Below are 14,161 nucleotides of genomic sequence, written 5' to 3' on the forward strand. Positions count from 1 at the left end.
TTCTTTACTCCCCTCTGCTCTCCCGCCTCCATCAGTCATTCTCTCCCTCAGCTCACGTTAGCTCCCAGACAACAGAGATAAAGCACGCCTCTCCTGCATTATCAAGCCCTCCGTCCGCTACCTGCACACAGAGATTATTGCAGAAGAGAGGGAGGGAGATTGTGCCTCTCTCTGTATCTGAACCCCATCTCTTCCAATTCCCTGGCATCTTCCTGTAGCTACTGTAGGAGCAACAGGAAGGAAAACCGAAAACAAAACAAAGGCCCTAAAACCGCAAGCCAAACATTTTATTTACGCGCTCACCTGTAGAGGCTGACGGCGTACCTGAGGATGGAGCCGTATTGATCACAGATTCCTATCATGTGATATTCAACAGGAATTGTCGTGTCATGACCTCTGATGAAACGTGGTTGGACTGCAACACGGCCGGCCTGACTGAACAACAGACCCAGTCTTTTCTTCTTATGGAGGGAAAGATGAATTCTATCATAGTAGTTATGAAGAAATCCAGCCATTTTACAGACATGACCCCACTGTGTTTTTTTCTGTTTTCTCTATTTTTTCTTCATCCATTGTTACTTTTATTCCCTTTTCTTTGTCTTTCTTCTCTGCCCATTTACCTTTTTCAAATTTTCCTATTTTTCTTCTTACTTTTTCCTTTTTTCCCAATCTGCTTTTTATTTATTCTAATTTTTCCCTATTCTCTTTTCTTTTCCTATCCTTCCTCTTTTTCTTCCTTTCCTTGCTTTTCCTCTTTTTCCTTTTCACATTTTCTCCTTTTTTATCTATTGTATTTTTTCTCTTTTTTCACAATTTTAATCTGTTCTTTTTTTCTTTCCCCAAATTTTCTTTCCCCTCTATTTTTTAGTTTTTCTTTCCTTTCATTAAAGAAGAATGCAAAGTCTTGATCACACCTTTAATGTTAAAAACATTAAAGGGCATATTTCATGTTGCTAGAACCAATGTAAATAAATCACCGTCCTCTGGTTCAAAGCAGAATGTTTTTTTCTGACACAATGACAGTTATTATACTATCTACATAAATTAATATCTCTAGTGTTACACAATATTGTTTGATCAAAAGAAGTGACAGAAACATGCATGGAACAAAGGATACACACACACACATTATATATATATATATATATATATATATATATATATATATATATATATATATATATATATATATATATATATATATATATGCCGCCGGGGATGCGTGCATTTATCAGACCCAAAACCCATGCGGGGTGCGGCTCCTCTCACGGGGGGCCCGCTTTGGTGACTCTAGATAACCTGGGGCCGCAATACGAATGCCCCCGGCCGTCCCTCTTAATCATGGCCCCAGTTCAGAGAGAAGAAAACCCACAAAATAGAACCGGAGTCCTATTCCATTATTCCTAGCTGCAGTATTCAGGCGACGGGCCCTGCTTTGAACACTATTTTTTTCAAAGTAAATGCTTCGAGCGTTTACTTTGAAATATATATATATATATATATATATATATATATATATATATATATATATATATATATATATATATATATATATATATATATAAAACAATAACTCAAACCCAAGAGAGAAACTCAAACCTTTAGTTCTCCCTATAGTTCACATTAAAACAAATTCAGAAACATTGCATGATGTCAAGTTCTTGCCAAATGCTGAATGTTTGGCTTATAATACATCCTTTTCTATAGGTTACCATGAATTAATGTGGGCCTCTTAAAGAATTCAGTGTAACAGTAGACAGTGTAAGCTCTGTCTGATATTAAAAACATGGAGGTTACTTACTGGACTGGACCGGATTTCTTTGGCATAGAGAGGTTGGAGGAACTCAGAGTCTCCCTCCAGTTTCACGCCCTTTTCTGTTATTCTCAGGTTGCCCATGCCGTCCTGTCAGGAACAAGAAGCAGCCGTGTTTAGTTCAATTCAGAAAACATCTCTTCTCAAATAATAGCATTTTATATTTAACATAAATGGACAACTTTTACAGTAGTTGAACACAAAACTTGTTCTGGACGAACCCAGCGGTCCATCTCCAGAAACTTCTGTTATTCCTTTTCTTTAAAAAAAAAGGAAAAATTTCAAGAATCTTTAATTTTTGAATTTTGAAAAAGCATGCATGGATAAAACCATTTTTCTCCAGTTGTGTATTTCACACAATCAAGTAACCAGAATGATCGAGATCCAAAATGGATTGGAAAAATAAAAATGTGATTCTCTCATTCTTAACCAGACAGGCATTTAAAACTTTGTCAAAATCTATATATAAACATAAACTGTTTTTGGCTGCTTTAGAAATCTTTTATTTACAATACATTTGAGGGGGCAGGGCATCGACAAGGCAAATACAAAGATCATGATGCATAATTTCATTTTAACTTTGTTGTGTTTGCTTTCTTGTTGATTGATTGATATGATCTCTGGATTTGAGCATTTAACATTTTTTACTTGATGCTCATCTGTTTCATACATTTACTGTTGTACATGAGATTAAATATAATAATTACTTTATTAAAAAAACAACAATGATAATTATAGTCTTATAATCTTAATAACTTTAATAAAATTATTAACACTCTTCTTCAAAAATAATATTTTATAATAATGACCTTTGTATTTTTATTACTAATTAGAAAAATAATAAAATTCAAATTCTTCTACTACTACTACTGCTAATGAAAATAAAGTAATAATATTAATAATAATGTTGTCAAAAAACTAATAATAACAATAATGCCTGTCATACTTTTTTATTACTGGCATGCAAACAGGAATGTGTGGGACTTTTTGCACCAGATTGTTGACAGTCAGATTTTGGCTTAGGAGCCGTTAACGAGCCTCTGCCTCATGCAAACCGTCACTCACGCTCAAATGAAATGTTGATGACACCTCCTGTATCTCAGCCCCGTCCACATCTAACTGTCAGATGTCAGGTGGCTTCAGACCCATCTCACATCCGTATTCCGACCAAATTACATCCCATTCTGTCACAGTTCATCATGGGTGGTAAACTTATGATTCCAAAAATAACCAAAGCATGTGGAATTGATTTCAAACGCTCACTGAGCTCCACAACAAAAAATAGCAGCTTGAATTCCTTCAAACTTTGTGTTTTTGATTATGTTCACATCTCCAAACAGAAGCCTTTAAAGGACAATTTTTGTTTTGCTTGAACGGAAAAAACACCAAAAGCTTCTGCATGCTGCTTTTGGAAAATTACATTTTTCAAGCCCTCAGCAGGTGCTGAAATAATTTCATACATCTGCATAAACACCAGAGAAGGGGAAAGAAGACAGGAAGTTTATCCACTGAATTAGAGCACTGAACATTTCAGCGTTATCTGCAGGAAGTACAAATTCAAGGTAAACACTATTGACCCAGCAGTAACGATGATGGAATACACAAAGAGCAGCCTTTTCATAGAAATGTTTAGATTTTGATATGTTATGATTCACTGTATTGTTACAAAAATATCAAAACGTGTAATCAAAAAAGGATCCATCTTTCTGTTTTCATTCAGTCCTTTGACTCGTCAGGTTCTGACCAGCAGAATGAGATCCCAAACTTACTGAGGATGATCCGAAAACATAACCCTCCCCACACACACTGCGTAAAATATATTAAAATTCATGGGCCTTGGTGGCAGAAGAGCAAGTGAAATACTGAATTATTCCCAGTTGGGTCATGAGACGTCTCATTGCTCTTCCTGCTACTTAATTTCCCCAAAGTTTGATGATGAAACCCAACGAGAAGCACATACAGATCAGCTCTGTCACCCGCACTAAGACGAGCTGGAGTAGCACTTCCTAGCAGGAGAGAGGCTATAGCTTAACTTCCTGGTTAAATAGGAAACAGAGAAGAAAAAATTGAAAAATAGAAAAAAATCTGCTCATTTCCAGAATTTCAGGAGGCCTGAATAAGAGATGGTGCAGCTATTTTTGGGACAGATAAGACAGAGGCAGAGAAGTGTTCATCCACTGCTGTCATTCATAATGACTGTTTCTTTCCTTTACATCCTGAAGCTCAACAGTACAGGTAGGTGTGCAATAACACATTTGACTCTGTAGAGGGCAATACACTATGTTGTAATACATGATGTGCCTTTTACAGATGGTAGGTATCAACAAGACTGAATCTAACACTTTAGCATTAATTAGCTCCTGCAAAATATCATGTTGGGATATTACCTTAGTGTTGGTGGAACTAATATCTTATGATTAGCGCTTTAGCATTAGCTTACTCTAAACACCACTTTGGTGTAGCACCAAAGTGCTACACCAAAGAACTAAAACTCTGGTGTTTAGTTCATAAACACCAGAACTAGTGTTTATGATTACCGCTTTAGGGTTAGAACAACTAACGTTTCAGTTGGAGGTGACCACCACTGCCAGCTTCCAACATAGACTCAGTGAGGAAAAAAAACTGAGGTTATCCAGTAAGGTTATAAGCTTGAACTTGGAATCAGCTGACTAGCATCTCAAAAGCATTATGATAATAAAGGGTTTCTTATAAAACCTTGATAAACAAAACTGGTAAATAATTTTGTTAAATACATCATCCAGGGGTACTGCGGTGGTTCAGGGGTAACGCACAACCCACATGTAGAGGGCTTAGTTCTCGATGTGGCAGTCATGGTTCGAGTCCAGCCTGATGACTGTCGCAGCATGCCTTCCCTTTCTCTCAGTACTTTACTATCTAACCACTTTCAAATAAAGAGAGTTGGTCAGGTTGATGTGACAAAGTATGATTTAACAGTTTTGTTAATTGGTGAAAACCCAGCATAATAATTAATTATGTACATGTCCAATAATTACATTTCTCTGCCATCATCAATAATGAGTGGAAATCTGCGTATTTAAAAGCAATGTGTAAATATGTTGAACATTTGTACTGAACTTTTGGCAAAGTCAGTACATTAAGGACGTTGAAATACATGTATATTTTTGTATTATTACACTTCTACTGACCCGCTACTGATGCAAGCTGCGGATTGTTCACTGTAGATTTCACAAAGTGAATTATTCAATTTTAAAAAAGGAGTATTGGTCAAGATAGAACATGAAGATGACAAAATCAAAGATCTGCTCAGATGCTGAACTCGCTGTATTCCTGCTTCCCTCCTGATCTTGCACCCTTTTTATTTTGATCACTGCAGGCGGCCCATTGAGCTGAGCAGGCATGAATAATTGAAGGTAACTGTGACCAGCATAGATACTCTGAGGTGTTCCTTTAACTCGCTGCTCTCCAGCTCCTACCGCATACCATTAGTTCCTAAGAAAACCCTCGTATCTTCATGACCTAAATGAAACTCACATGTGTTCTTCCCCTTCTTAAATGAACAATTCTGAGACTGCTTTGGGCTTTTTTCCCTCTGAGAAGCATGAACATGTGCAGCCCATGAATAGGTCCTACATATTTCCCATGCTGGGACAATAAAGACCATCCATCTGTTTCTGCAGCTCTGAATATGTCCCCGCCTCCATCTCTGGCCATGCTGGGACTTTCTCAGCCGCATCCATACGGTCACGATTTTACAACGCGGACAGATTGCTGTTCGTCATTACTCATGCTCAAAGTGTGTAGCCGTAGGTCAACGGCATTTCAGCGCCAAGATGGTTCTTTTTTATTTTCTTGTAAGTTTTGAAAAATTAGAACGACGTATGTAGAAACATGGTGGTGAGGCTCGTATTCATCCCCAGGATGATATTTTATTACATTGCAAAAACACGAATCTCATCAAGCATTTTTGGTCTCTTCTAGTTCAAAGATCCCTAGGTGTGAGTGTGTGTGTGCATGGTTGTGTGTCCTGTTCTGTCTGTGTTGCCCTGCAATGGACTGGTGACCTGTCCAGGGTTGTCCCACCTGTTGCCTGAAATGTTCACTGGAGATAGACACCAGCACCCCTCCTGACCCCACTGGGACAAGGGTGTACAGAAAATGGATGAATGGATGAAAGTACTAATTCCACTGGCAGATTACTTCACTTAAAGCCAGACATTTTCCCAGGTTATAAGAAAAATAATTTTGACCAATATTAAGGAATGACTGACTTGAAACAAACTCCAATATCTTGTTGAAAAGTCACTTGTAAGTTAGTTTTGTCTTATTTCAAGTGTACGAACCCATTTACACTGGAAACTAGACCAAAAAATTTGGTAGGATTTTGTGATTTAGTTGTGTTTATATAGGAACACAGTAAAAACACAAAATCTTAATATCTATCTTGCTGAATAAACCTTAAAATCGATCCATAAGTGTCTCCATCCATTATTGCTTCCGTAAACAATGCGTGCTGTGTGACTTCTGTGTTCTTTCTCTGTGCATGGTGGTCATTTTTGTTTTGTAAATTATTAACACAGAAGTTTGACTTCAGTCGCATCTAATTTCACCAAAAAATCAGAATTGAGCATCAACATCTACTGTGCGTACACAGTCAAAGTAAAGTTCCAGTATTTTTCTGTGTGGTCTTTGTTTGAACTCCGTTTCAGTTTGGAGCAAGTGAAAAACGTCTTGTAAAAAACCATCTGGGCCTCTGGCTCCTTCTGTTGTTCTACAGATTTATTTGACCCAGTGGAGTGCTGCACCACAAACAGAAGGAAAAATCAGGAGCAGAAATATAAAGACTGATGCTAACCCTGTGTCTTCGCTCATATCTGTCCTTTTATTGGTATCCATTCCACCTCTCTGTTCCCCGCTCCGTAAAGCTGACACCTTCAGAGGGCCAGGACGCGCTGCTGTCAATAACACTCAGCTCCCGGCCTCTTATCGAGTGTCTGCTCGATACGCATCAAGCCGCCACCCGAGGCTAAAGCAAATATAGACGTCTCTTAGGGAAATATTACAAGGAGTTGGACTTATTGCACGTCGCACACTAATCACAGCTCCGCATGTTTAAAAGGTGAAAGCTGTGTTTGAATACTCCTACGCAAGACGAGGTCTTCTGGGATCAAGTGTTTGAACTGTTCCACCCAGGAGTGAGAAAAGAAACTGCTGAACGTTCTCACACTCTGCTGCTGAAGGCCGTTATTACAGCTTTAATAATACGATGAAGCTGCTGCTGCTTAAAATATCTCACCGAGAGCTCCTGGAGACAAACAACTCAGATAAACAGTGTTTTAGTAACTTAAAGATAAACTCTGGATGCAGGAGTTTTTATCTGAACCGGTGTGGAGCATTAGATTTAGGGCTGAAACAATTAATCATCATGAAGTGATGATTGAAATAATCATCAACTAAAAGAAATTAATCGTTAACTTTTGGCATAAGAACTCTGAAAAAGGCCTTTTTTGAATCAACAACATGTCCACAGCAGTAGATAAGAGAAAACTGCACAAAAAATTCTACATTTTGCATTTAAGATGACAAAAAAGTCTTAATATGTCTATAATTATGTTCCACTCTGAACTCAAGTTGTACAGTTGTTGCTTTATCTGGTTTAAATTCTATAAAATCTCCTGTAAAGCAACTTTTGCTATCAAGTTCTTAGTTGGTTAATCAAAAAAAAAATATTGATGTTAAGACAAACAGAAAGACTGAGCTTTTCACATGTTCATGTTAGAAGTATATTTTAGCTACAAATGCAAGTGCTCACTAAAAAATGCTACCTTATTGCCTTCTAGGCAATAAGAAATTTATTTTCTAATGAACAAAGGTGTCAAGCTATTTGTTTATTTGTATTTTAAACATTTTTCTAATATTGTATAAAATAAGCTGTGAATTAGTTCCAATTAATCGGTTGTCAGAATAATCAATAAAAAAATCGATTACTTAATTTGTAGAATTTTGAACTGCGGTTGGGAGCCAGAAAAAAAAATGTGTCCAAGAACCACAAATGGTCCCCGGGCCCATTTGGACACACTTTGGACACCCCTCGTCTGCCATCTTTAAGCTTGTAATTTGTGGAGCCCGATTTTATGAAAATCTCCCAATAACAAATAAATAATAACAAAGCCAATAACAAAGCAAATGAATTGTGAATAATGTAGGACTACTGACTCTTGTTCATTCCCTCATAAACCAGCATACTCATCTTTTGTGTTTCAGATTCAAATAAACAAAGGCTCTGGCCACATGTGCACCATTTACCAAAAAGCACTCAGATGGTAAAAAGATGGTTCAGCAAGCAACAATGGATCTCATCGAGGACTCTTTCAATCAGCCAGTTGGAGGCCAACATGGCTCCGCTCCAAACTAATACATTTTACATCCTGTCTCTTTGATACCAGCAAAGTTTTTCTATACTGTTGGAGAGAAGAACCACCTGGAGCAGCAACTTGCAGAGGTTTGCTCTCTTTCTGTCACTCCACGGCTGATAGCTGCAGCATCATGTAGCAACACCCTGCGATGGCTATCAGCCGAATTGGCTTTGAGATTGCTCTTCATCCTCCTCCTCCCTGCTCTGATTGAGGCCCTCAATGCGGCGCCCCATCATCCATCAACGGGATGAGAAAGCCGACGGAGGTGGGAGTTTGGCAGAGAAAGAACCAAAGAATGAAAGATGAAAGGGAGGAGAGCAGGCCGGGGGGGAAGGTGGTCCTGATGGAGTCAGGATGAGATAAGACTGAGTAAAATAGATAAACACAGAGAGAAACAGGAGTAAAGAGAAGAGAGAGTAACAACTGCATATGTTCATGAGTGGACAAAGCTGGGAAGTCAAATTGTTGTGGACCTTTAAGCATCTGCTGCTCTTCCTGGTGTCATTTTGAAAAGTCAGTCTGCATGAAAACAATTGTACCATTCATAAACGGTTCAAAATGTCAAAGTATACATGTGTGCAGCTTTTTATCAACCCCAAACAGCAATAGCTTCTAGATGGAAACCCCTTTACTAACCCACAGGTAATGCTACAAAAATGTAAAGAAACATCAACTTTTTGAATGGTTTTTTTTCTCACTTTTAGAAGAAAATAAAGTGAGAATAAAAATTTATTAAAATCAGACTTAAAAATAAAATGTCAGATGTTTTGGTCAATACCAACACAAGGTTAGCACACGGTTGCTGCTAATTTGTTGCCTCCACATCCATGTTGTAATTCTCAGGTTCCACCACATCCGAAAGGAACAGTCTCATAGATTAACGCCGCTCTAACTCTTCAAAATCTATAAACATTTCTGGTCAAATCAATCACATATCAACAACCCTGTAGGGTCAAATGTTGATTTGATGGTTTATTAAACTTTTCCTCTCAGGAATGGGAATCAAAGATTTCAGCCATCAAACTCCTTTTGGACCTTCTGTCTGCTTGAAAATGTATTTATTTAAAAAAAATCTCCTATGCAGGGCAGCTTAGAATAATAGCTATATTTATACATTTATCCCACATCTTCCAAATGATGATTTCCATACAAGTAATTCAAACAGAAAAACATGGTGTGGTTCCAGGTTAGATGTCAGAGCAGCATGGTTGCCTTCATGAAAAGATAGAGAACAGCAGCAAGGCTTTTCAGAGGCGCCACCTCTGATGCCTCCGCCTGCAGCCGCCAGTTGTCAGTGTCACAGAGGCTGATAGATTTCCTATTAACTCCATCTTCATCTGGGATGAATGCCACGGCCCTCGGAGGCCAACACCAGTGCACCATCAAGGACTTCACACCGACGGTGATTGAAGGGTGAAAGTAAAAGCCTGCAGGCTCGGGACGGTGGATGAGAGAGCAGCAAAGAGACCAAACATAAGCTGCCGCTCACTTGATGAAATAAACACACAGACATGGAAGTTGATTTGGTTTACATTTAAGGACTGAAAAACATCTGAAAGATGAGACAGTAAAGTTCCGTCAGACTTTAGAAAAGTGTATATAAAGTAGGTTCCTCTTCAATGTGTCTTAATATTTAAGTAGAATTTGCTCCAAAGGGAGAGTAAACTCATAGAAACACTGATTAGTCACAGGAAGACCTCAGCACTATGAACATAACCTGTAGACAAATTTAGCAAAGATGACCTTCCTTGGATAGGTTAGGATAGCTCTATTGTTTATACAAAACATGTCCATTATATTTTTTGCATAAAATCTTTCTTTGATTATGAGATTTCAGTCTGGTCAGTTCTGCCTGTTTTGAGCTTCTTTCAGAATGAGCTGTTTTAGGGCCTCTTGTCACTTTAAATTCAAATAAGTTGCTGTTGGCCACGCCCCCAACTAGCAAGTGGAAATGGCTTCAAGCAGATGCACATCTATACAATTTTACATCTTTGAAAAGCATTTGTAGAGCCTCCTGCACAGCCATTAAGAATGCAGCAAGTGGTTTCTAGATGGTACGTCAACACAACAACATAATACTTGACTTTTCCAGCAGCCATTATACAGCGGCTACGGCAGTAATACCAGCTGACCAAACTTGCTGGAGCTCCGCTTGGATTACTAGGTGATGGGAAGAGCTTAGCTGGGTTTATATGCCGTCTACAAGGCAAAAACTAGTTCATCCTCTTCTTTCAGTCCTGAGAAGCCCCAACTGGTTGAAATATTCACTAGAGGAGATGCTGTCTACAAGACAAGTACATCTGTTTTTCCCCCTTTTTTATTCTGAATGTTTGAACTCAGATGACAGTTTTTAACTGATCTTGTGGAAATGACAAAAATAAACTCAACGGAACAAAAGAGAAAACCTTTAATGTCTTAACTTCAAGGACAACTCAAGACAGCCAGCCTTAATAGGGATAAAAGTTCCTAACACACACTCTAGATATGATAGTAACTTTGACAGTAAGTTGCTGTAATTATCTCTTGATTATTAAGTAATTACAGTTTTAATGGTACTTTGTGTCAAAGTTCCATCAAAGACAGAAGCAAACTCCGGTCACCGTCTCGACCATGTCTCATGGAGCGTGGTTAAACTTTTTCAAAATACATTTCTTACTTACTCCAAACCTAAAACCACTGAGCAAGTATACATAAAGAGCAAGGAGTAAAATGTGTACTCCTTAAAGGAAAGAGCAATTTCAGAACTTGATCCCAAGAGATCATCACTCCCAGCTTTGGACAACTCCACTCACTTCCTGATTAATATTTGATTTGCTTTAAAAATCTCCTTCTCCGTGTCAAACCTCTCTGACTACAGCCTTCATTCAGATGTCCCCAAGTATTTCAGCTTTCCACTTTTTCAGAAAGAAGATTAAAACCCTCAGCTCTACTTCCTCTTGCACCAGGATTTTTCTCCATATAGCAACCCAGACCAGTTATCCAGTATTTCAACAAACCTTGAGAACTGAGATTTTATGAACTGTAACAACACTAAGCAATTCATGTAAGTACAATGATGCATAGTTTGAAAAGTGTTTTACTCCGATTTACTGTGATACCCGTAAAAAAAAACCTCATTGAAACTAATTGCTTGTGTGTAGTTCTCAACGACCATAGACCATCAGTGAACAAACAGCATCATGAAGCCCAAGTAACACACCAGATAGATCAGGGACAACGTTCTGGAGAAGTTTGGTAGTATTTTTACACCTGACAGTCTGGAAGACTCAGTTTGATTGGGGACAAAAATTGCAATATTGGCTACATTTTCAGCTGGTGTGGTTACCTTCAACACTGCACTGTGTCAAACGAATCACTCTTTGAAAAACCTGTTCAACCATTTCGCCTGTGGTGGCGCTGCACCAAGAACCGCTGAATAGACAAAAACTTCTGAAGAAGACACTGAGCAAACCTTTCTTCTTCATGAAATGCAAATGAAAATGGTGAGGTGTCAGATGTTAGCAGTTGTAGACCTGAGGTTCACCTTCCACCAGGACAACAGACCTGCTCTAGAGACAGATATCAGTCTTCCAAGCAAAAGGGTGCAAAGATGGCAGCTAACATAAAAAAGTTCAAATATAACTCCTTTTGAGAACACCTGGTAATGGACATTTTCATTTTATTCTTATTTGTTTGTATTTGCTGCAACAGACTGGCGACCTGTCCGGGGTGACCCTGCCTCTTGCCCAAAATGTCTTGCTGGAAATGGGCACCAGCAGCCCACCTGACAATGGTATAAGAAAATGAATGGATTGATGGATGTATTTGGTTGTATTTTTGAAATGACTACTCAGATACAGTCATAAATGTATAAATATACAGTTTAAGTTTCATTCAAAACTGTGGGAATTGTTGAGCAATCAGAGTATGTTTCTCTGGTCTAAGGGCTCCTTCTATAGTTTCATAAATACAGGTCGCTACTGGAATAAAAATAAAAATTTCTCTAACCTGGAAAAGTTTCGAAAGCCTTAAAGACAAAGGTTACTCCAAAGTAAAGAAAAGACATGAAAATGTAAATCTCTGCACTCCAGATTTTTTTTTCAACAGAAGCAAAGTCATCACCTTAAAACTGAATCCTCTAAATCTCTCTACTACAACCTTTGAAGTTCCCCCCTTCTTTGTTTCATTGCTGTTGACTCCGGAGGTCCTAAGATGATGTCTTCTTTCTAAGGGGACCGGATCTCTTTCCTGACCCGACATGAGTCCTTCGATTCTTGTTTTGACCCGTTCATGACTTACTGCCTGCCCTTTTGGAGCTAAAATAATTACTCACTGTGGGACAAATAAAGATGCTATGGCTGTTTTTCTAAGGAAAAAAAAATTATACGGCAAAGAGGCCAGAGCGCAAATCATTAAAAGCAGACATGTCCATTCTTTGGAAAAACATGGTGTACCTGTGGAAAAAAAAAATCTGTTTTTTGTTGTTGCTTTTTTTGTAGTAACGTGGAGCTGCTTAGATTTATCAATTTAAATCAATTTCTTGAAGAACATGGAGGAACGAGAGGAAATTCTTTTCCATCTTTATGCTCTTAACAGTTTAATTAAAGCAAATATTTTGGTGAAATTCTGGGTAAATCTCGAGGAAATGAAGCTTTAGAATAACTTGCAGAATGAAGATAAGAGAGAATAAAGAAACCTCATTCACCCATTTTTCATATCTGAAGTAATAGAAAAAAACTAACAGATAAAACTCATTCAGTATTTTTAGTGCCATGAGAAAGTATTTCAGTCTTTTATTTTTGCTTATGTTTCATATCAAACAATTTCTAGTTGGAAAAACAACCTGACTAAATACAGAATGCAATTTTGAATATTGACTTGAAGATAATGTTGACTTGATAAAGGAAAAGGCTATCCAACCCAAAGGTCCCGTTTATTATAGAATATCAGTGGTCAGCACACTTCCACTAATCTGCTAATGCAGAACTAATTTTCGTTTGGTGCTTTTTCTAACTTTGGAAATACCTAGTGCACTTAACTTCCCCTAAGTTAACTATTCCAGATACATTTGAAATGTATCTGGTCCATGTTTTAATTCACTAAAACATGGACAGCAGAGAACAGTTGGTCGTAGTCTTTCAAAGGTAAATATAATTTGAACTGAAATTAGTGATTTAGCACCAGCTACCACAAAAAAAAGTTGCCATAGCGCTTAGCTAGCTTGGTTTACAGAAATAATGTTTATGACTAGTGCGTTATTTTTAGCTAAATCCTGCAGTTACTGTTGTTCACCACTGTAGAAGATTATTCAAACTATTTCATGGGTTTAAGTGCCTTTTACCCATCTTTAGAATTAAATCATCTTATTATCATCTTATATAAAGAGTTTCTTGTCAAGATGGGAAAAAAAAACAAAAAAATGTTGCTTTTCTTTCAGTCCTGAAAAGCCTCAAACGGTAGACATAGACACCTTAAATAGAGCTGGACGGGAAAAGAAAACATGTGGAAGGCTGAAAACATCCAGACAGCTCCACACGAAACTCTTTAAATAATAGGCACAGCGAAGATGAAGTGAGAAAGAGACACTGGCACAGCATGGTGGGCTTTGGGAGTAGATAAAAACTTTTTTATCTAGAATATCTGTTTCCCAGAGCCTGGACATGTCAGTGTTTTGTCATTGATTAAGACAGCTGAGTTGGTTCTGACAGTACCCACAAGCACCGTTCAGATTCAAGCACAAAAACCGACCCCTGGTGTCGCTAGGCGGGACATAACAGCAGCCTGACTAGTCGATGTTAATATTGATCCTTACCGCCGGTTAGAAGACAGTCGGCGTTTATCTGCAGCAAGCAAGATCACGACCCTGACAGGAACCCATCAGATGCAGATGTGAGTCCTCCATTTAGACTCTGTCATCCTCACTGTGTTCACGTCAGCGTCACTGTAGCTTTTAAAGCATGCCAAACATGAAGAA

General features: G+C 38.2%; 1 protein-coding gene across 2 annotated transcripts in view; it reads right to left on the bottom strand.

Moving 5' to 3' along the window:
- Nucleotides 1–14,161, bottom strand: part of sgcd (sarcoglycan delta) — a 158,491-nt gene that overhangs the window by 63,634 nt on the left and 80,696 nt on the right. For both annotated transcript variants that reach the window (XM_023342312.1, XM_023342311.1), the window contains exon 3: nt 1,802–1,903. In XM_023342312.1, the coding sequence (XP_023198080.1) occupies nt 1,802–1,903 (102 nt within the window). The remainder of the gene's footprint in view (nt 1–1,801; nt 1,904–14,161) is intronic.

This window comes from Xiphophorus maculatus, chromosome 11 (genome assembly GCF_002775205.1).
Source record: "Xiphophorus maculatus strain JP 163 A chromosome 11, X_maculatus-5.0-male, whole genome shotgun sequence".
NCBI lineage: Eukaryota > Metazoa > Chordata > Actinopteri > Cyprinodontiformes > Poeciliidae > Xiphophorus > Xiphophorus maculatus.